The sequence below is a fragment of the Emydura macquarii genome, unplaced genomic scaffold, assembly GCF_026122565.2.
Source record: "Emydura macquarii macquarii isolate MOO-44397 ecotype Brisbane River unplaced genomic scaffold, CSIRO-AGI_Emac_v2 contig_1477, whole genome shotgun sequence".
Taxonomy (NCBI): domain Eukaryota; kingdom Metazoa; phylum Chordata; order Testudines; family Chelidae; genus Emydura; species Emydura macquarii.
In genome coordinates, this window is record NW_027131614.1 from 11,911,828 (window position 1) to 11,936,572 (window position 24,745).

At 38.9% G+C, this 24,745-nt stretch overlaps 1 protein-coding gene across 3 annotated transcripts in view; it reads right to left on the bottom strand.

Annotated features, from left to right (window-relative positions):
* Nucleotides 1-24,745, bottom strand: part of CUNH8orf34 (chromosome unknown C8orf34 homolog) — a 239,953-nt gene that overhangs the window by 15,069 nt on the left and 200,139 nt on the right. For all 3 annotated transcript variants that reach the window (XM_067553651.1, XM_067553650.1, XM_067553652.1), the window contains 2 exons: nt 8,813-8,933; nt 1,721-2,226 (listed from right to left, as the gene is read on the bottom strand). In XM_067553651.1, the coding sequence (XP_067409752.1) occupies nt 1,721-2,226; nt 8,813-8,933 (627 nt within the window). The remainder of the gene's footprint in view (nt 1-1,720; nt 2,227-8,812; nt 8,934-24,745) is intronic.

Below are 24,745 nucleotides of genomic sequence, written 5' to 3' on the forward strand. Positions count from 1 at the left end.
GCTATACATCAGGAATTAGTTAATAGAAGCAGGGATTTCTAACATTTAAGTTTCTTCCACTTCCTAGTTCACCTTATATTTTTGACTCTAAGCAGGCAGGAAACGTGGGATGCAATGTTATCCAGTAGGCCACCTGTCAGATTGCAACACAGTGAGGTTTTGAAGTGGATAAGGTTAATGGTCAGGTGGCTCCTGACATGAGCCATGCTTATTTGGATGGGGTATGGAGAAACTGGTGGTTAAAATCAAGTAGGACTGGATCAGTTTAAGGATGTGTGTTTCCCAGGCAGGAGGAGCATGGTTCAACATGCTACCAACAATGGAAATGAAGGGGAGTCTCCCTGGCTGCCACTGCAGAAAAGTCCAGAAAAACATGTAAACCAAGCAAGGAAGCACTTTGGGTGGGATTCCCAGGAAGGTAAACACCTAACTGCCACTTTAGGAGCCTAATTCCAACATTTAGGCACCACTGGCATTCCCAAAAGCCCTGCTCAGCTACTGTCTAACGTAGTAGGTGCCTAAAGTCTGTAGGTATTTAAATTTATGCCATTAAGGACCCTCAATGCAGCTAAATGTCATTGTCTGGGCATGCACACAGCTGGCAGAGTGAAGAGGCTGAGTGGCCAGGCTATTTAGCTCCCGGAAGGAGACTGAGCAGCCAGGCTCTGCCTCTCTGGCAGCTGGGCTGGAAGGCTCTTGTCAATTTCACAAGTGATATTTTTCCCCTCAAAAACCCTGTCTGCAAAAAAATTCATGTTTATGGCATTTCCTTTCAGTTCTTTTCAGAAATGCAAAACTTTTATGGAAGGGATTTCGGTTTTTCAGCCAGATTTAGTGGTAGTGCCTGCAAGCCCTGGCAAGTCTGAAGAAGACTGGCTCCCCACTTTCTACAGCTGTGGAGTCACTTTTGTCTCAGTTTGCCCTTTTCCCCAGCACATATTCCTACAACGCTCTCAGTGATTTCTTATTCAAGTTTTGCTCTAAAAATAATTCACTTGATCTGACATCTTTTATGCCGTGTCAATTCCAAATACATTTTAAGGTGAGCAATATGCTCTCAGAAATAGCTTATCTAAATCAAATGCTAATATAACCCACCAAAAATAGCATCGAAGATGCTATACTAACCAACCTATTTTTAAAAAGTGTTCTAAAATCAGTAATTACATTTCAAAAGTAACAGTCTTTCTTTTCACTGCAGATGAATTATGTAAAACCCACTGCTAAGTGAGAAATAGGCTATTTTTTATGCTTTGAATCAGCCCAGTTTGCAAAGTAGTATTAAAACTTATTAGCTACTGGTCTATTATGTTAGCTTTTTTTTTCTCTCTCTCTCTTTTCAAAGTAATTCTGTGATATTACAAAGAAAATCTACCAATTCAAAACTTAAATAATCACTAATATCTGTCAGATATTCGAGTGGCTTTTCTGTTGAATACAAATTAGTTTACTCAGCTCTGTGAAAAAAAAATTAACTCTTAAATTTCTAAAAAGACCTTGATTAAAATTCCATACATAAGCATTCTCTCAGAAATCCTATTGACTCTGCTGTGGTTTACCAATACAATTCTAATCAAGTTTCAGAGTAAATAAATATATTCCTCCAAGCCTAACTGTAAGGAATGATCATATTCATTAAACTAAAACACAAATTAAAAACCCTCATATCCTCATTTCATAATCTTAAAATTAGTAAAAATAAATACATGAAAAGTCTTACTTCTGATAAACTGATTCTTTGAGGGGCAGTTCCTATAACATTTCCACTCATTTGTACAGCTAGCCCTGAAGGAGTCCCGAGGGTCCTTCCAATTTGACTCTTAGACGTTAAAGACCTGCTTCTTTGCATACTAAGGATTCCATCCTTATTTCCCTTGTTGCTAGAGGTAAGAGATCGTGGCAACAAACTATTTGGGGTTGCAGGTCTGCTTTCTGGAGTCAATGGCGTTGGAGGTCTGTTGTTCAGCATATTGGCAGCCTGAGGCCTGCTGTTTGAGATACTGGAGACCTGCGCTCTGCTGTTAGTAGGGAGCGGTGGTGATTTCTTTCCTTGCACCTGGAGCTGAATTTTTTTCCCAGTTTGACTTGGTACTTGAAGCCTTGAATTTTGGCCTAGCATGGCTGGAAGATTTCCTGGATGATCTGATGTAACAAAATTAATAAGTGGACTACTGGGGCTCCTTGCTAGCCTTGCTTCGTCCCACAGTGCTAGGTCCTTTTCGATGTCTGCACACACAAAAGAGACAACAGTAACATTAAAGTTAAAAAAGGATACACGGAGGACTTGTCCACATGGAGACTTCTGCATGACAAGCCAGAGTGTGAACATATGGTGCTGTAGCCTGCTGCACACTAAGTTGTCATGTGGACCCTGTGATCATGCATTAAAAGTTCCATAGGGCACTTTGAAGGCCTGCTGTTTGAAACTTCAGTCAAAGAGCATTTTTAGTATATGGTAGCAGACTCCACATGGACAGTTAAGCACAACAGGCTAAAGCACTGTAGTGCACACCCTGGTTTGCTGCAGACTGTCCGTCTGTATAGAGAAGCCTAACTTGTATAATTTCTCTTCTTCCTGATTTTAAAATTGATTTCAAGTATGAATGAATGGTGCACACAACTTGAGGTTGTGAAGAGAAAACCTACTCATCACCTCTCAGCCATCCCCACAAATGGAAAACAGACAGAAATAGCAATCCAATATATATATGTTTTTGCAAGCCATTTCTCCTTCAAAGTTCATCCCTCAGAACATGAATATGACATCACTTTGTAATGACCTTTTGTAGATATGAAAGGGATTAAAACCAGTAATAACCTCCATTATTTCTCCCAAGTTACATTCCTGTCATGTTTCCCTTTAGTAACAAATAAAGACAGGTCAAAACTCTGGCTCTGAGCAAATCCACCTCAGCTATTGTGATGGTGGAATCTGAGGCTCGTTCTGAATTTCACTCCTGGATCCTAGCATTATAGCTGACCAAACAAAAACTCTGGATCCCAACACCCTTGAACTCTGGTGTGTTTGGAATTTTGACCCATTCTGAATCTGAATTTTGGAGTTATGATCTATCTCCAGCATCTTTTTCCTTGGAGACAGTTTGAAAATGCAGAGGTCTCACTAACTTCAGCAGAAGCAGTGCATTAAAACCCAAGAGTATAACTTGGTCCATAAAGGGGCTTCAGCTTTACACAAGCCAAATTCTCTCTAAGTTCAGTGGGAGGAGAGAAAAAAACAAGGCCGTATCTGTGCCAGGACAATTCAGTTAGTGAAGAATATTTGCTTCTGAATTCATTCAAAAGACATTTATGCTTCTAATTTACAGGTAAATTATATCATTATAGTGTGTCCAACAAAGTTAAACTAAGGGTGGTTTGATACTTTACCAAGCTAGCACGATGAAAACCCTTATAAGTAAAAATGTCAAGGAACTTAAAAGGAAGACATGTACTGAATCGTCTAATTTATGATTCATCTCTGTTGTCAATTTCACACCTTCAGGTGACTCTATTTAACTTTGTTTTGATTCACACAATTGGTTTCCTTTAGAACCAACAGCAACACCATTTTGCAGTATGAACCACATTCTCAGCAGGTGTGAACTGGCATAGCTCCATGGACTACAACCTCTGTGTGTATAATGGAGCTTCCAATGCACACACAATCTGCATCGCATTTGTGACTTAACAGCAATGACCTCAGGATACAGAAATCCTACAGCAACCCACAAACCTGATTTTCCAATACCATAATTTAGAATCTATTCTCATCCATTGCACCTGTGTTTACCAAATATGCAGTGTGCATACTATACATTTTAAAATTATGAGTACCCATCAGTAGAATTGGCCTGCATTTAAAATGTGCTGATATTTCATTCAATATTTTACTCATTTACTTTTTTAAAAATAGAAAAATAAATTGTGTTAGTCTAAAACAAGATATTCAACATGTTAGAAGACTGATGCTGGAGCAGATGGACTCAAATTGTAAGTGAAATCTCAAAAGATATAATATCCAAACTTTTTAGTAATCAATTATTTTCCTACTAGCAAATTTACAAGGGTAATTATTGTTGATCTATCTAGTAGACAATTATGGATATTTCTGATTGTTGCATTAAATTAAAAATAATTTAAATGAAACACCGACATTAAAATCAAGCAGTTGTTTTCACTTTACATTTTGAAATAATTATGCTTTTAAATTCTCTTCTATTAAGCTTTTTTTTTAAAAAAAATAATCCAATACATGTCACTTTGAAATTTGTAAAATATCTGGTTTAAACCTCAGGGGTCAATAAACAATAATGTAAATTTCATAATTTAAACCAAATGTGGTAGGTGTTCTTTTAAATTAATATTAACCTGTATCATTGCAAAATGACTAAGCTCTCTAACTTCCTCACTTCTTTTTGTTCAACTTTCCATGATTTTTTAAATAGTGATTGATTCTACAGAAAAAGCTATTTTAATAATTTTCTTCACATATAAAAAGATTTCCAACAACATAACTGTTCAGTTTTAATATATGCCATACTTGTTGATTTTGCGTCAACATCAACTTTTCCAACTAAATTAATAAGCTAAGTTTTGAATTTTCAACACTATAGCATTATTTGATACATATCAAACACTGAAGTTGAGACACAATTTGGGGTTTTGTCAGAAAACCTCCTGTTATTTAAATGAAAATAAAATGTGGGTAACAGAATGATCCAAAGGCATCCTATTTATGTACCAGAAATATCAGAACAAGAGTTTGATTCACAACACATTCATAATGTTCTTATTGCATTTGTTGCATTATTGTTTTTGTGATAAAACACATTCAGGAAGAGGGCACTGACTACAGAATGATTACTTCAAACCAATCAGACAAGTTGCCTGAATTAGCTATCAACAGAAAAAGCCCCTCAGCCTGTGTGTGATATGAAGCTGCCACTGGACAGCTGTAACTTATGTGACTAGCACTTAAATGAAAGCATTACTGGGCAGTCTACAGGGGAAAGATGGAGGACCTGGATAGGTGAAAATTTGGAGAAAACCAGTCACAGGGAAACAGATGATCAACAAGATGATCAACAAGACCCATGCAAAAAAAAAAAAAAAAAAAAAAAAAAGATAATTAATAATACCTAGGTCTCATATACCATTTTTCACGTGTAGATTTCTAAAGCACTTTACAAAGGAGCTCAATATCCATATGTCCATTACACAGATGGGGAAACTGAGACACAGGAAGAGAAAGTGACTTGCCCAACCCTTAGGGCGAAGTGAATAGATGGAGGGTTAGACATGCAGGAGCAGTCAGTCAAAAGGATTTTGTGATCCTGGGCCCTATCCCTGGAGTACAGGTAGTAAGAGAAGGCTCGCCACGGTGAACTGACCAGGAAGAGTCTGTATTCTAGTACATCCAGCAACAAGGAAACAAACCATCAAAGGATTCTACAACCTAGTGCCAGCTCCCAGCAACCCAAATAATTGTGTGGGGGCAGATAAGACATTTCAGAATACCTCATTACTCTTTTTGCTGGTGCCAGAGAACTGCTGTGGTGAATGATGGAGTTACATGTATTTTTATTCTATAAATATGTACCAGTTTACCTGTTTGATATTATCCTGACTGACTGCCAGGAGCTAAATCAAAGGAGGCTATTTGAAAAGGGGGGAGGGAGGGGTGGAACAGGAAATAAAATAATGAAAAAGCTAAGGTATAGCCCAGACAATACTAAGGGTCCTTGAGGAAACAATGGGGAAGTGATTAATTGGGGAATACCCCCAGCTGGACTCCAGCTAGGCTAGCAAGGGTTACTCTCCCAGACCTGAAACTAGGATCAAAGAGGGTATTAAAACCTTAAAGATGCTGGCATACGGAAGAAGGGGGATTGAGTGGCCTGTCGGCAGCTGCTGAAACACACAGAGAAAGAGACACAAACTGAAGTAAGCCGACTGCCTCCCCCAACTCAGAGGTGGAAGTAGCTGTGTTGAATGGAACTTGCCAAAGCTTACAACGAAAGATTAAGGTTTAGGTAAGGAAAAATAGGTGTATAGGTCTGTTTTGTTTTGTTTTGTTTGTGTGTTTTAACTTTTTGCTCTCATGTTTTGTTCCTTTTGGGTGAATACATAATGTTTTGTTTTGAAGAAGCTGTTTTTGACCTACTTTAAGCAGCTGCTGTCACAGGCTCCAGGAGGAAAAGAGCTTACAGATGCTAAACACAGGTGGGACTGTCATATTAACAAGGTCGACAATCAGATGGGATGCTGACTGGAGTCCAGTCCCAAAGTGGTTGAACTGAGTGGTTCCACCCTTGAGAGAAATGCAGGAAACCAGGCCTGTCACCTAAAAGGTGCATTTGAGTGAGACAAAAGAGAGGTCTAACATGGAGCTCATCTTGTAGCCATGTCAACTGAACATTATCAAATCACCAGAAGCAGCAGGACCCAGAGAAAGATTTCTAGATTCCACTGTTCCACCATGATGTGGGTAAGTGGTCATTAGACCACACGCACTGAAAAATTTGGGCAGAGCTAACTTTGCTTTTGGTATGAGCTGACCTACACCAAGTCAGCCAATAAGCATAAGTGAGGAACGGAGCACATTTGCTTTTAACTTCAAACGTTCACAGAAAGGTAAGATGCCCCAAGAATTTGCAGAGAAGGCCTTCTGGGCAGCGTGATAATCATGATGGGGAAGAAACCATCCTGACCTGAGATCACAAGGGGAAACAGCCATACCAGCAATCTCAAAAATTGCTAAGTGGGCTCCCTGGCTGCAACTAGAAGTTCAGTGAAGGGACTGGTAGACTTTTAGGCTTCTGCTCAAAATGTGATATGCTAAATGCAGGTATAGTGGGAGGGAGGATAGTTAATTAGGGTAAGGACTTCTAAACGTTTGGATGTGTCTAATACTAAATGAAACAAACACAAATTCCAAATATTTGGAGAAATTTTCGCATTTCCTTATTCAAGTCCAGGGTAAAAGCATTGTGTGATAGATAGCACCTGAGCCAGCCGAGAGACATAAAGTCAGTTTTAAAACAATAAACTCATAATTCTCTGTTTTGTTCCACCCCCAGATACGACTCCCAGAGCATAGGGGAAGTGCAATAATTCTGCTCTGCTGGCCACTGAGGTTAGTGGGGCTATGTCCTTGTCAGGGCCTTCCCCAGTGCCTAAGGCAGATGCCAGTCTTAAAAGCAGGAATACCTGTGTGGAATTCTTGTAACCACTGAGTACAAGGACTCTGTCCCTGTACAGGGGACTTGGGAAAAGAGTAGTGGAGAAGCTCCTTGCTCCCTTTCTCTACCTTGCACACTTGTTTAGTACAATCTGGCCTGATTAAATGTCTCAAGATTTGGCCCAAGAAGACAAGACCCTCAAAGTCAAAACTAATTCAGGGAAGTTCTCTGACTTGTGTTATTCAGGAGGTCATACTAGATGGTCACAGTGGTCTCTTCTAGCCTTACAATCTATGAAATATGAAAATCATGTTTTAGCAGAACTGCAAAGCAACATTTTGCTCATAACAGGATAAAATCCAACACAATAGTTTTCCTGATCAGTTAATACTTCAAAATGTCCCAATAAAAACTCCTAGTCCTTAGAATGTTCAAAGCACTGCACAGACACTAATTAACCAACCCTCACCTCACAACTTCCCTCTGAGGCTGGTATTGTACATTTTACAGAGTGGGAAATGGAGGCAGGTATGTAACTGAATTGCCCAGGGGTACACAGTAAATCAATTAAACAGCTGGGATTAGAATTCAGGAACACTTCATTCCCAAGATCAGGATGCCTGTATTTATTTCTTCACATCTAAACTGCAGAAGCGGCAGAGTGTTCTGATTCTATACTTCTGTGGTTACTAAGAAAAAAGTGATCTGAAATTAGCTTTATATCAACACTTACCTTTTTGTGCATGTGCCACATCTTCATGCCTCCAAAGTCATATTTGTTAAAAGGCAGGCTACTATTTCTATGATGTGCTCATGAAGTGGCATGACGTACAGCACATATATCATAGGCCTGCCAGGCCATATATGCGCCCTTTAAAAGGATGCATACTGCAAAAATATTTTCATGTTATTTATTGTTTAATTTAACCAATAATTCAGAGTAAATTGGACTTATTCTACAACTAAAGGGGTGTATGTTTTGAATAATTTATTAAATATTTAAAGCTGAAGCAAGTAAATATTCATTACAATGAAAAAAAAGTGAAAAATCTATTCTAAATTTCCTATCGCATTTTTCAAGAAACAATGAAAATGTTGTCACCCAAACTTTGATTTACTTTATTGTACTCTTTAAAAAATTACCGCTATCACTGCTGTAGCAGAGATTCTATTATACAGAATGGACCTAATCCTCATCACCAGAACTCCCATGAAATCTCACAGAGACCTAGCTGTCTCATTCCACAAGACAATATTTTATTAATACACTGATCTGCTGAAGTCTTTTGGAAGATTTATACCCTGTAGGTCTAGCAGCAATAATTCACTACCACATGAGATATTACTGAGCTATGGGAATGAATATGTAATTAAATTTTTAGGATAGTTTTTTAATTACCTTACTATACACAGTCAAATTTAAAATCTTTGGCTTCAAAATTTTTTTTTTTTCTTTTCAACAAAATAGCAAAAAAAGAGAAAGAGGTTACAATTCAATTTCTCATGTACTTTTTTCAGTGTCTGAGCCAATGTTTCCTCCCCTTACTCACATGAGTAGTCCAACTGATTTCAGTGTGGTTATTTGGCTGAGTAGGGTTTGATGTTTTATGATTCCTTGTCACTATACGCACCAGCTAGATGTTTTTCCATGGTCTGCAGATCTTTTGCTGCTACAGAGTCTTTCAGGAGTTTCTCGCGTGGGGACCCTCCGTTTCTGGCACACATGACATCCAGGTCCCAAACTGATGGATGCTAGATGCAGTTAAAAAGAAAGGGGAATACTAGAATCTTTAAATGTATTTTTACAATTATATCTAAAGTATTAAAGGAAATTTGGAATGATATGTTTTCCTAATTTAGGTAATTAAATGGTGCTTTAAAGTTTTAAGTGGAATTAACAAAAATGTTGGCTTTATATAAAAATTGTTCATTGTGAAACACTATTTATTTTCAGTACAAATGTTTGAGAGATGGATTAGATTCAAAATATGTAGTAATTTAAAGCAAAGATATACTTGCATACAAACTGGGGCTCAATTTGAGGCAGCATATCAGGCCAAATTCTGCAATGATTTACACTCTGTGTAGTCCCATTGACTTTAGTGGGATTGCACTCACTTTAAACCAACATAAAATTTGGCCCAATATCTCTGCAAAGCAGCACTTCTAAAATATCTCTTCATTTCCTAACTAACATTTCCAATGCTGTCGTAACACTGCAAGAAGTTTTGCTTTCAGGAAGGGTAACTAAATCATGGCAGCATTATAAACAGTTTGGAAGGAATACTGGCAAGCAAAACACCTACCCTGTCATTTGACTACTAAATACTTGATATTCAGAGTTACCTACAAGTTTTTGGAACTGTTCAACATGCTTTTAAAAGACGTTTTAAAAAAAATATGAAATTATAGAGGTAAACTTGAATTTTTATCTGTTTGTTTGACATAAACTAAAACACATGACAAGATGTTCAGGACTTAGTCATAAAAGCAATGAGCAAAAAGATTAATTAAAAGATTCTTAGGTATGTATCTGAATATCGAGTATACTTTATTACATTGCCAAAATATTTCATCCAAAGACATAGCGATTTTTAAACAGTAAAAATTAGTTGTATGTACTGCACTAACCTTTGCTATTTTCCCAAAAAATAAACATAATTCTTCAAAATACACTGCTATACAGAATATTTTATATTATTTCAGATCTATTCAAAACAATGAACACCAACTTTTAAGTGTCCAACTCCAATTGTTTCCTAGATTTGACCATACAATTGTAGAATGTTGTGTTTATAAAGAATTATCTAAAATGTGAAGGTCCACATTTGCACAGGAAAGAGAAACTGGCCATATATTAAATCATATCAATCAACACTATCAAAACTGTCCAAAATTTTAATTGGCATATTTATTTAGTGATGTAATTTTTGGAATGCTGGTATCATTTTCAGTTTGCAAATTTGCTTTCATAGCACTCCCATTTCAATTAAAGTTATTCCTATTTGGTCCCAAATGTTAAAATAGAATATGTGGAGAAGACTGTAAACCATACAAATTTAGACCTGATCCTGCTATCATACTAATTTCAGAGATATGAATAGCCCGCATTGGCCTGATCCCGAGAGGCTTTGAGCATCTTCAACTTCAGTAGCAACTGTGAGTTCTCAGCATCTGGCCCAATGAACTCATTACAACTATTCACATGCATGAAATTATTGACATGCATAGGTGTTTGCAGGATCAAGACCATAGCTATTTAAGGCCAGTTCGCAATGTTTTTACTTATGTTGAATAACACTTTATTCCATAAGCAGTTCAACTGAAATCAATAGGGCTATCCCGGGCATAAGGAGCTATTCAGTGTGTTCACTTTGGAGAAAGAGATCAGAATATGGCCCTATGTTATAGTTTTTATATTGATTATTTAGATATACATGGACATTTATATAAGGGAAAATATATGTTTCCATGTTTATATATGTTCATAAAGACACACACACATTGGATACATCTATGCAGCTATAGAGATGTCATTCAATTATGCACATACAGAGTCCTACATGAAGACATATAGAATTTATGGGAGTATACATATAAATGACCTAAATAAACATGGTTTAAAATATATACACCCATATATTTACATGCATTCAGTATATACCCATACATAGTTTCATTTATCCAAATTCTGCCCTCAGCATGTGCCTTCAACTCCCAGTGAAGTTAATGAAATAGCTGAAGGTAGAACCTATCCCACAGTATGTAATCAGTTTATCAAATGCTTTGTCATGTTTTGATGAAAAGGTTTACAGTATATGCAACATCATAAATATCAGTAACTACTAGTCAGGCCATAATGTGCCAAAGGCCAAAGCAATATGACACTATTAGTTATTGTGTACATGAGGCACTAAATATCTGAAATTTAGTGACAAACAGTGTATATGACTATAACATAAACAGCACCATATAAATACCTTCATTTGATAATGATCTGAATGAGAATGAAAACCAGCACAAACAAAGCCAATGAGTTATTATGGTAATAAAATTGCAATTTTGTGAATCTTGTGATCGTTCTTTGAATGCTGGGCTTTCAGGGATATAGCAAAACAGGTTTCAATCATTCAGGAGGCAGAGCAGGGAGAGCAATTTTTCATAAATCTTACTTGGCTTTGGATGAAAAATGATTTACATTTTGAGGGCTACAGTCCCTTCAGACTTTGCACTAGTGTAAACCCTGATAAGGGCCCCTAGTGTTCCCATCACACAGCTGTGCAACTTCCAGATGCTGAGGAGCCAGCATAGCCTGAAAAGTGGATGGTGTTGCCTAGAAAAGGGGGCATGACCACAGTGACTGGGAAGCATGCTGATCCAGCACCCTTCAAGTGCTGCTAAACCACTGGAGGCCTTACGCCGTTCTAGTGTGGTTTAAAGCTGCCCCGCCCCCCTCACAGAAAGCCTGAGGGCAGATGGCAGCAGTAACATTATGTAAGTTAAGATAAACCACCAGGGGTGCAAGGCACTTCTGCTGGTGTAGGAAGGTGTAATTTACATCTCCCTGTGCCACTTTACAGAATTTAGTCTACTGTCTGTTGGCCAGGCTATAGTACAAGCAGACCAAATTACATTCGCAAGCACAGTGCAACTTTACCCTGAAGCATAACAATAGAGGAGCTAACTAGTGCTATAATATAGCCTCTTGATCTCCTTAAATAACACACTCCTGATTATTTCTATGCAAACATTTCAACTTCAGTTAATTCAGACTTTAATCAACTGTGACAATGGTAGATCCTGCTTATTCCTTTCAACCTGGTAGACTGAGTCAGTGTTGGCTATAAATGTGGGTGATTTCAATTTATTTAATACCTTCTTTGCCATTAAAGTTCCAAACTATGCCTGACGTTTAATGTTTCATTACATTTTATAAATGGACTGTTTACATTAATAAGGAGTTTACACCTCAATACAAGAAAATCACAGAAAGAACATCCTTGTCATTTTTATTTATGGAAACCGCATTGGGCCTCATTCACCAACTCTGAATGAAGGCATGGCAATGTAACATAGCATCAGAAAAATGTTAAAGCAATATTGTCAAGGGATGTGCCAACTTTTCAGGTCAGCCATATGTCAATATTTTACTAAGTTTTTTCCCCCACATCTTATTATGTCTTCGCATACAATATATTTATTTTTGTATTCTTTACTTAGATCACTTAGCCAAAAAATACAAAGGAAGAGGCCAAAATTTAATCAAGGCCTTAACCAGTTCATTGCATTTTTGGAGAATATTGTAACTTAATGATGCTGGAATGGGGTAGAGGAAATCTGCAGTAGTTACAAACTGCTCATGTTAAAGAGAGTGTCTTTTAGATCTCATAGTACATGCCTCAGGCATTAGCACCACATTAGCCTGGTGCCAAAAGTCATTGGTGAAATTCCTGTTGCAAGAAATACAATACACACTAAGGTTCTGATCCTGCAATTGAATCTGCTATCATGGACCCTCACGCAGATGTGAAGCCCCACAGACTTCTATGGAGTTCTGCATAAGTGAAATGCTCTGTCCTAGTGGATCCGATGCCAGCATCAAGGCCTAAGAATTTTCAACCCCTAATATAAAGAGCTTTACCAGAACAACATAAGACACTCCAAGAGGGGATACTGGCTTCAAGCAGAAATCGTTCCTTCAAGACTGCCTTTTATTAGAAATATAGAGCAGTTTAACATGTGATTTTCAGGGAGAATATTTTTCATTCTAGACCACAGCATCCCTTATGAATTCAAAGAATAAGAAGAGATTTTAAGATATGGATGAAGGCTGCCTTTGGTTGCCAGCTTCTCTGCAGTCAAAACCAAGGTCTCCAAGAGCAGCTTGCAATGAGCAATTTTAGACTGAGGATAAGAGCATAAAAGACAAATAAAAGATGAAGAAAAGTTTCAAGTGGAACTGTCTGGCTGCAATAAAACCAAGATAGTTAAATGGAAAATGCAAAAATATTAGAATTTGCCTAGAAATGCACTCTTTGTTTAGTAATTAGTTCCTGACAAGTTGGAAATATAAATAATTTTTGACAGAACTTTATGTTATGCATATTTTTGTTCATTAAGTGAAAATTTTACTAGCAGCTTCAGGATATAATACCACAACAAAGAAAAACACTCATAAGCATTCTCATATGCAATTCACCAGTTCTCTCAAATTAAGCTTAAATAGAAACATTTGTCACAGATGCCTCCAAATACAGTCACATAATTCCATTTTCAACAAATTATCTGCGAGTGTGCCCTTGTGATTAATCCTGACTAGGAAGCTGAGAAGGATGATTGTTATTCAAGCAGCTAATCTTTCTGCACAATATCGTGTGAAGGTTTTTCACACAACATTCATTTTTCTATTAGAGTTCACCAACTATTTAATCTTTCAATTTCCACAATCTACTCAGGCACACAGGGTGAGCTAGTCAACTTGGTTCTTAAGGTAATTTAAAAATAATAATCCTCCTCAAAGCTTTGTTGCAGTATTGGCAACCACCTCTAATCTCTATCTTCAACATTAGGGCCCGTTCTACTTGAAATGCCATGTAATTGAAATTACAAGCTTTCCGCTCCACGTGGCAGCCTGCCAGCACATTTTATACCAAACATACAAAAAAAAGGAAAAAAAAAAAAAAAAAAGAAAACACCTACTGAGCTAGTTCTTTCCACACTGAGGTTTATGCTAAATTATACCTAGCTTTCTTATTTACAGAAATAAAATAAAAGGGCATTAAGGACCTATCCATGCTTCAGTGTGTGAAATGTAAGCAAAAGATTGATTGCATGATGATTCAGGCTGTATTTTAATCATTGTTATTTTGGGGTGTAAATCTTGTATTTGTGTTGCCAAAAATATTAAAAGTCTTAAAACTATGATCCTCATTTGCAAAGGATTAGACCCTTCTACATTTTAAATTAAATAAAAAAAAAAAAAAGAAAATGTTTAGAAACCTCTTAATTTAAAATTAATATTTTTTAAAAGACTTGAGGCTTTCTTAATTAAGAGTATTTGGGGCCAGGAATGCACCCACCTCTGCCATTATAGGGCCAATCCTGCAAAGTGCTGAATGTCTCCTCAGAGATGCTAAGCACCCTCACAGCTTCCATTGACTTCAGTAGGAGCTCATGGAGCTAAAGGATTGGGCCTTTAGGCCTCTTCTAGAATTGGGTATGGCTTGGAAATCTAGTGGTTTGATAATATGAGATGATACCTCTCCTAATACCATTCACCTGGATCAAAATAGAGCAGTGATATTCAGACTGAGGCTCTTTCATGTGTCCCCCGCGGCTCTTTGCAGCACATGATATTAAAACACTGTGTGATTTAATTATTAATTAATCTAAATTATTAATCAGTCAGGATGCTTTTGCTATGTTTTAACCAACTGTAGTTGATAAAATAATAATACTTGGTTAGTCAATTTGCTGTGAGAATAATATATAGAGTTAATGAAACAATGAATTCATACTTCTTTGGCTCTTTTGGGTAATGTTGATTACTAATGGCTCCTGAACCCCTGAGGTCTGAGTATCACTGAAATATAAGAAAGCACTTAAGCACGCATATGCTTAAATCCCATTGACTTTAATGACACTTCAGTTCATGCTTAATTTTCAGCACATGCTTAAGAGTTTTTCTAAATAGGGATGCTTTCCTGAACCAGGGCCCTGATGTTCTGCCAGATTATTCAGCTGCTCACTCAAAGCCTGTCCATGTGAACACTTAGCCTGGGGCAAGCTGAGGTGTAAAGGTAGCCCATACTTGCCTGCCTTGTACTAACTGTCTGTGTGAACCCTGCTACCACAGAGTGCTTTAACCCACATTGCTTTGAAACAGGAGTAGATTAAAGCACTCTAGGGAACTTTTAGTGTGGGGCAGCAAAGTCCACATGGACAGTTAGTGCACACAGGCTAGTGCAGGACAGATAAACACCCCAGCTTGCCGTGAACTAAATGTTCTTATAGACAAGCCCTCAGTTATACATGCTCTCATCCTGCATTTAGGGAGACACTGAAGTCTCTTCATAGTTAAGGTAGTAACCAGCTGTATGTTATGTTTGATAATTAGAATTATTTTGCACTTAGAGAGAAACTAGCAGACATGGACATAGGTATACTTAAAACCAGACCATTCTTTAATAGACTCAAGACTCACAGCAACAGTGTAGGCTATGCCATAATGCTTTAGTCCTGTAGCTTTGGCAAGCTAGGCAGGACACTAAATACATAATATATTCCTCCTCCCTTACTGTAAACGTCCATTTAACAGAACAATAACTAAACAAGGGAATGAGGGTAGATGGCCTCATTTCCAGGCTAACCCCAGGGATTATTCTGCTCCATAAACGGGGGTTTTCACTAGCTACAAATTCAACCGTTAAGGAGGCCTTCTCTCTCTAGGTGGATTATGGCAGACTTCTGGGTGTTCTTACACAAGGAGGTGTTATTGGCGCGGGTCTAACAATGGGCTCAGGACTCATAACTTGAACAGGTGAGGGTGCTGTATCTGCTGCAGAGGTGGAAGGAAGAGGAGAGTCAGAAATGGGTGACTCTTGGCTCGAGGCAACCTCCCCTGAAATGGGGGGGTCAGGCCATTCAACTGGAGACGTGTCCTTGGGACTTGCATGACCTGGCAACAACTGATCTACATGTTGCCACCAGGTGAGACCATTTGCAGTCTGGACAGTGTAGAAAACAGGTCCTGTCTGGATGATGACTGTAGCAGGGACCCATTTAGCTCCAAAAGCATAGTTCCGAGCTAGAACAGGATGTTCAGGACTAAAGGTTCGGTCTTTTGCTCTGTGTGCACGTCTGATGACCCGGTTGTGCTGTTAACGTTGCACAACTTGTTGTGGTTTGGAGGGTTTCAGCAGATCAAAGCAAGTGCACAGCTGTCATCCCATCATCAGAAAGGCCAGAGACCCTTTGGTCAGAGCATGAGGTGCGTTTCTGTAAGATAGTAAGGAGGCGTCCAGACACTTTCAAATGGACAAATATCTCCATGAAGATTTTAAAGCTTGTTTCATTGTCCGCACAAACCTTTCTGCTAATCCATTGGTGCATGGTGGTACGGTGCTAAGGTGATATGATGTATTCCATTTGCTTTCATAAAGTTTTCAAACTCCCGACAGATGAACTGCGGTCCATTGTCACTCACAAGTTGTTCTGGCAGACTGAAACAACTAATGATTACACGCAGTCTCTGGTAGTACTTTCAGCAGTAGTGGACGGCATTACAGAGAAACTTCTGGCCATTTAGAATGGGCATCAACAACAACCAGGAACATGCTTCCTTCAAATGGGCTGGCAAAATCAATATGAATATGCTGCCAACATGCACCAACTGAGGTGTGTTCCTCACACTCTGACATGAAGTACAAGCTCTTGCCTTCTCTTCAATGGCACTGTCCAGGCCAGGCCACCAAAAGTAGCTTCATGCAATTTCTTTCATGTGCACTATTCCACAGTGATCTGAATGTAGCTGTGCTAACATCTGCAATCTCAGTAGTGGTGGAATAATGACGCGCATCCCCACAATAAGCAACCAGAATAAATTGATAACTCCATCCTCCTGGACATGTAGGGACCAAAGTCGGGTAAGACCTGAGAGTCCCGTAGAGAAGTTCCATGCATCACTAGGTCCATAACTTGGGATAATAACTGAGTCAATGTGGGTTGCCTTCCTTACTTGAGTAGCGATGATGGGTGTGGTCTCCACCTGTTCAAAGTAGAAGATTTCTCTCTGGCCAATATCTTGATGGTTAACTGGTAAAGTCTTGTGAGACTGTCTATGTTGCAGTGCAGCGTGGATCTCTGATACTTCATCTCATATGTGTGTGAGGAAAGCAACAATGCCCACCATTACCTACGACTAGCAGCCAACGATGGAACGTCTGTGCATGGTCCAAAAATTGATGTTAGAGTTTGATGATCAGTGAAAAGTGTGAACTTCCGTCCAAACAGTACTGTCGAAATTTCCAAATTCTGAAAATGATTCCAAGTGCTTCACATTCCCATTGGGCATAGATAGTTTCTGCATTGCTTAAGGTGCATGATGCAAAAGCAATGGGTTTCTCCTCTCCAGAAGGCATAATGTGTGACACAACTGCTCCCACGCCATAAGGAGATGCATCGCAAGCCAACTGTAGAGGTAAAGATGGGTTAAAATGAGTCAGAACCTCTGAATTTAGCAATGAGTGTTTAGCCTTGTTAAATGGAACATCATAGGCTTCAGTCCACCTCCAGTTCATGTAGTGCTTTTAGTAGTGTTGCTAACTGTGGAATAAATTTTCCATAATAGTTCAGTAGCCCTAAAAAAGAGTGAAGGTGGCTCACATTTTGGGGAGATGGAGCTTCCACAATAGACTTCACTTTTGCAGGAGCCTTACAAAGGCCCGTAACATCTATGATATGTCCCAAATATTCAACAGAGGACTGGAAGAATTCACATTTGTCTTTGCAGACTCATAGGCTGTACTCTTCCAGTCTTTGCAGGGCAGCATCCAAGATCTTAAGGTGATCTTCTTTATTCTTGCCAGTGACCAGGATGTCATCAAGATAGCACTTGACAAAACAGCACTCCTAGCAAGCCTCCCAAGATCTGGTTCATTGCCCTCTGGAACAAAGCTGGAGCAGATGTTATTCCGAAGGGAAGGCGACAGTATTGAGAGTGCCCCTTATGCGTCACAATAGTTAACAACTCTTGGGACTTTTCATTGATGTGCATCTATAAATACACCTGACACAGATCAATCTTGCTGAATTTTTGTCCACCAGCCAAGCCATCGAAGAGGTCATCAATGCAGGGAAGGGGGTATTACTCTGCACACAACACAGGATTAACAGAAACCTTAAAATCCCCACAAATCCGAATGGAGCCATCTTTCTTCAATACTGGAACGATTGGGGTTACCCATTGGCCGTGGGTAACAGGTACTAGGACTCCATTCTTAACCAGGCACTCCAGGTCCACTTCAACTTTTGGCCTGATGGCACATGGCAAATTTCAGACATTTTGGTTGGCTGTCAGGCTTAATATTCAGTTTCACAGTGATTCCCTTCATACTTCCCAGGTCTCCTTCAAAAACAGCAGCATGTTTCTTTAATACAGCTGTCAGACCTGTTTCTCCTTTAGCCTTCATGTGCACTTCTGTCCTATTCACCTGGATCTTCCTAAGCCATGAACTTCCCAATAAGGCTGGGTAATTGCCTTCCACCACAAACAGTGGCAATCGAGCAGTCTGTCCACTGAGCTCCACTTTAAAATCAGTAGTACCCAACATAGGTACAGCTTCTCCAGTGTACATCTTCAGAACAATCTTTGTCAGCTTAAGCAGAAGATGATTTAGCTTCTCCTTATACACAGTGTGTGAGACCAGCAAAACTGCTGCTCCTGAGTTCCATGAGTACAGGTTTACTTTCCAACAGCAGGGTTACCCAGTATTCATGTGAGCCAACTCTCATGGACAAGACATGGAGCAGAACTTCTTCTTCTGACTGGGTGTCACTTTGATCATCCTGAGCCTGCTCTACAGAGTGCAGATTTTTCTTTTTGGTCTGCCAGACAGCAGGTTTCCTTTTCTCCTGCTTGCTTGTTCTGTTTGACTCTTCTTTCTTCTGTTTGCAGGCACGCTCAATGGGTCCCTTTTTGCCACACTGTCAACATACTAGGTCTTTACACCAGCACACCGGTGCATGGTGACCAGGCTTTCCACAATGGTAACATTCCCAGCTCCCCACTAGCTTGTTGGTATGTTCTTTTGACACCTTATGCACTCTCGTTGATGCATTTTGTTGTTGTGTTTCTGTTGCTACCAGTTCCATGGAAACTGCAACTTCAATAGCCTTCTGCAAGGTGAGCTTGGCCTCTGTCAATAGGCGCTTCTGTCTTGCTTCGCTGCACAGACTGCAGACTAGTCTATCATGCAGAGTGTCATTTAACACATCATTAAATTCACAGTGCTCAGCAAGCTACTTAAGAACTGCTACAAATTGGGCAATTGTTTCACTTTCTTCTTGATTCCTTTTGTGGAACCTAAATCTCTCTGCAATTACCAGTGATTTGGGGGAAAAATGTGCCTCCAGGATTTTCACAATGTCACTTTAAGATTTTGTATCTGGTTTATCAGATTGCACTAAGCTGTGCAGCAAACTAAATGTTTTTGCTCCCACAACACTTAATAAAGTTGCCACCTTCTTATCTTCAATTCTGTTTGCACCAACAAGAAACTCAAAACGCTCAGTATATGACCTCCATTGCTCAACAGTTTCATCAAAATGTCCCAGAGGCCCAGTAAGTGTAGCCATTGCTGTTTTTATTTTAGCATATTTTATTCATGTGTGTTGGGACTTCCTCCCCCTTTGTCTGTCTGCTTTACTGCAGCCACACAGAGCAGTAAAGAGTTTTCATTACCTTTTACTCTTGCTCCTCGCTGGTGGCAGTACAGGCACAGGTCCATCATCCTCATTGCCACTTTGTTATGTTTGATAATTACAATTACTTTGCACTTAGAGAGAATCTAGCGGACATGGACACAGGTATACTTAAGACCAGACAGTTCTTTAATAGACTCAAGACTGACAGCAACAGCGTAGGCTATCCCATAATTCTCTAGCCCTGTTAGCTATGGCAAGCTAGGCAGGACACTAAATACATAACACTTTACATTATAATCTCTGATCATGGCACCTCCAGCTATAATTTCTGCAAAATGAAACCTGCCCACATAAAGTGTCTGATGACTTACCAAATTTTAGGGTAAGCAGCTATGGTGGTTTTGAGATATGTATGGTACTGATGAAGAGATGGGGACATTGAGGACAGGTGCTTTTGAAAATATGCATTGGAGTAATGCACAATCTTAAAAGTCTGCATGTCTGATTACATTCTTTACAAAGCATGCACAGCTACAGTTTAAGATTTGTAGAACAGCTGAAAGTGAGGGCAAACCAGTGGTCCTCAAACTGTGGGGCACAGCAGAGGCATGGAGGAACATTCAGGGGGGCACTGCAGGGCCTGCGCCAGCCCCAAACGGAGCAGGGAGGGAGTGCCATCCAGCCCTGCTCTGTCTCCGGTCCCGGCTCAGCTTCTGCCCGGACTCAGCTTCTAGCTTGGCCCCCACCCATGGCTCCACTCCTGTCCTTTGGCTGCAGCCCCATGCCCAGTCCTTGGCCCCAGCTCTACTCCCTGCTCCACCTTCAGACCAGCTCTCCCCTCATTCCCTCTCCACCACCATCCCCAGTTCTGCTCCCAGCTCTGCCTTCAGCCCAAGCTCCTCTGCTGAGCCAACTGTGCAGTAATGGAAGAAGGGTTGGAGAGATTCCATGACTGGTAAGAGAGGGGCGTGACTGGAAAACTGTGGGCAGCACTGGAGTAAACTGAGAGGCATGGATTCTTAAGCTGCTAAAATCAGCAGTTTTTTAAATGGTGGGCAGCCCGGACACGTAGACATAAACCTCCCAAGGTATTATTACTGAGGTGCCCATACCCTGCTCTTAAGGAAATTTTCAACAGAAAGACTCAAAACGCTGCCAAGCTTCTAATCTCCAAAGGGCAATTTCAGCAAGGGTTTACCTTCACCCTGCTGGCTACCTAAGTTCCACAGGGCTAAAACATGAACTTCCTGCTTAGCTGGTACTATCAGAGACCAATGGAATAGGAGGAAAAGGCATGTACCATCAAGTAAATTCCATGAAGGGTCCTTTCTGACAGGTAACTCTATGTACAAAATCTGCAGCCTAGCCAATGGCTATGGCTAGAGGTGGGAGTAAAGTGGATTCATCGCTTTCACTTCCATCAAGTTCTTTATATTCTCAGAGGACAGAATGCTTGTTTAGTACTGCCCCTGCTTTTCCACACAGGATTATTTCATTGCCAATATGTGCTTTTGGCGAATGTGTAAGTGAGAAATAAGTTTAATCATGGTGTTTGCCGCATAGCTCACTGTATGGTGAAGGCAGAGGTGTGAAAGAGGCAGAATCTGGCAACATAGCCTGAAGTAGCTTTTTCTGCTTCAAGCAGAGCAAGATTCAGCACGTGGAGCAAGCAACTTAACTAAACACAGTGTCTCTGCGAAGAAATGGTCACCATATTCAGCAAAACGTGACTATAACAAAAGACATCATCATTAAAAATTCTGTACATGTTACTCTCTGGCCATGGAGCTTAGGTCAAGGTGGCCTACTGAAGGGCTAACTTTAGAGACTTTAACTGTGTCTTTTCTCTGACCTTTGGTAATGTGACACAATGATTTTGAAGCAAACATCTGAAAGAAATACAAAATCATAGCACCTTTCCATTTAAGGAAGATGAAAATTCACAGAATTTTTTGAGCATGTCCAGTTTGGGCACAACACTTTTATGAAGGAGAAACAAAAAAAGACTTTGCCCAGGTTTTAAGAAAATAAAAATAAAGCATTTGAAAGCTTTTGGAGACCTGCGGGACTTCCAATCTGATTGACCAGTCAATATCTCACACACATTCTTTCTAGAGGCACTCTCCAAAACTCAGTATCCTTAGAGGCCTATCCTGCAAACACCCACATGAGTATATATAGAATCAGATCCATTGTATATAGAAACATCACATCAGATGGTTGACAATGTACTGCCTAGATTATTACTGATGGACCATTTTTGTTTTGTACCTTGTCTATGTCTTACAGTATCTAACACAAATTTAGTGACACTATAATAGCTGATGGACACATTAGCCATGTAATAGTTTTGTGTAATAATATTAATTAGATTTGGCACAGAGATTTAAATGTTAAAGACCAAATTCAGTTTCTCAGCTAAATCCATATTTAGTCACCTACCAAAGTGAACTGATTTTCAGAGGTGTCAAGCATTTGGAGCACCTGTTAATTTCAGCAGGTAGTCAGGTCTGAAAAAGTTGGTCCTAGTACACGCTTGGGGCTATATAAATAATAGTCCATACAACTCTCACAGGTGCAGGATCAGGACTTAAGAATAGCTCTTATTTTATGCCCCAATCCTGTTCAATGCTGAGCACTGGCCCCAGTCCAGCGAAGGATTTAAGCATTACACTAAAGTACTGAACTTTAAGCACATCGATAGTTGGGACTATTAACATGCTTAAAATTAGATTAATGTTTAAATGTTTTGTGGAACTGAGCCTCACAAGAAAATAGTGAAAAAGAATAGCAAAGTATTTGCAAATTTCAAATGAAATTATATAGCATTGGAAATACTCAAATTTAATGTACATCAAGGAGCTAAACTTTTAATTTTTCCTAGGACAATCAAGTCTCATATAGTTCCACAAATTTAATAACCATTAAGGATTTTTTTATATATACCAAACAAAATCTACTCTGTGTGTGTATTATATATATTCTTAATAACAACAGCAATCACCTAACTTCTAAATCAGCAGAGCAAACAGGAGAAAAATATTTAAAGCAATACACCTCTAAAATCAATTTATTGGGGTATTTGTTTTCACAGTAAGAAATCAAGGACAAAATGCCTATTGCAGTTGGATGACTTTCTTTCCGTTTGTTACACTTGACTTGGATTGGCTCACAAGCATAATTTGCAAAGAAAAAAAATATGTTTCTATGTCAGCATGCAAGACAGAGTTGAGTGAGTACAAAGAGTTGCATGAAAAACAAAGATAATCACAAGCTATGCTTGCTCCAGATTCTAAAACAAAAGGCAACTGCCATACTATATGGATCCAGCCAGATCCAGCCAGATATATGGCACTGGCATGTGTCCCATTTTGTTCTCTTACTATCTGTAAAATCAGTACATTTCCTGTGATGTTTTATTTTTTAGACTCTTGATTAATTCTAGCTTACTGATTTTTAAAAAAAAACTAAAAGGAATTTTCTTAAGATTGCCAGGTGAAATATTTTTTGCAGAATTTTGCTATCTTGGGGCGAAAAAATCCAGTCTCACTGCAAAATTACATAATGCAAAAGCCAAGAATTTCACCTAGCTGTCTTTCTTATATGAAACGTATACGAAATCTGTGTTAGAAAGAGCTCAGGAATGAGAATTTCCAGCTGAGATCATAAATTGGGAAAGGTCATAAAGCATATTTTAAATAAATTCAGTTTTAATCCAAATTTGTATTCAGCAGCAGAAAACTGGAATGTTGGGAAGATCACATTATTGTTTAAAATACATCAATTTACTTGTCATTAGTATTTATTATTTGCTCAGCATCAGTGTGTTTAGTGTTCTACTGTACATAAAAAGTCCATCTGTCCCCAAAAGTTTATAGTCCCACAAACAGTTACTGCTAAGTGAAGTCATGCTAGTTTTATATTGACTATTCTCAGTTATAGGTCCTATTGGTAGAAGTAAATATTTGCAAGACTGAGCACCAAAAGACAGAGAAAATATAGGCTGCACTAAGAAATTCAGAGGTTGGGATAATTTAGTAACTTTCTTGTTTGTTTTCTGCTGATTTGACACTAGGTGAAATTCTATAGCAAAGAGAAGGAGTGAGACCAATAATCTTTAGATATCTCATTTTACAATATGCCCTTTCCAGTTTTGACATACAGCAGATTTGACAGATTAAACAGAATACTTCACATTTGACTCTTAGAAAAAATCATTAGGGATGAAAACCTAAAACATTGAGAAAAATAGTTTATTACTAGCTTGTCAGAAAGTTAGCTTGTCATTTTCATTATTGCAAAACAAATGTAAATGTATAATTTATCCAATCCCTTTAAGGGTCACACACAAATATAATGAAGTAGTTCTTCAGGTGGTTTAAGCTGTATTCAATGGAGCTATGGCAATTTACACCAGCTGAGGTCTACCCCAATATTTTCGAAGTACAGGCATGGGCATTGCTTTGGGCAAGTCCAAAGTAAAGATCTGAAGGGTGGGTTCCAAGTTGTGGACATGGAAAAGAACCCCTTTAGCTCTCCTCTTAGTTCTCACTCTTTGCCTAAAGACCCTTCTTTCCTAATCCTTGTTGACTTGTACCACAACAGGTCATTCTTATTAAGGGAGTTGGAATTAAAACAAACCTCTCAAATATAAATAATGCTCAAGAGAAATTCCTGCTAAAGACCTGTTTAAATGCCAAGAGGTTCATATTACTGCATTGGAAGACATTCTTAGCATTAAATTCGGCAAAAGTGGAACTGGATTAGCAGATTAGCCACCCTTTAGAAGGGGTATATCCAAGTGAGTGTCTATCATGGAAAAATGGTCCCATTTCTGGGAAGTCTTTGATTAATGTAGTTATTGTTCTCATTCCCCTCAGCTTTTACATGGTATGCATAAGTGTTTTTGAGGTTATTTATGTAGAAATAAATAAGTATGTATATTTTGAGTATATGATTTTAAAGTTACTGTAGTGGTTTATATATATATATAATTCTCTTTTATTGGTCTATCTTAGGTGCAGAGGACCATATAAGTACCTCATTGAAGAGGACCGTGTAAGTGAAGAGGACCATATAAGTACCAGTGCCTCACACGCTTTAATGTATGTATTAGTCCTCTACACCCCTGGTAAACATTA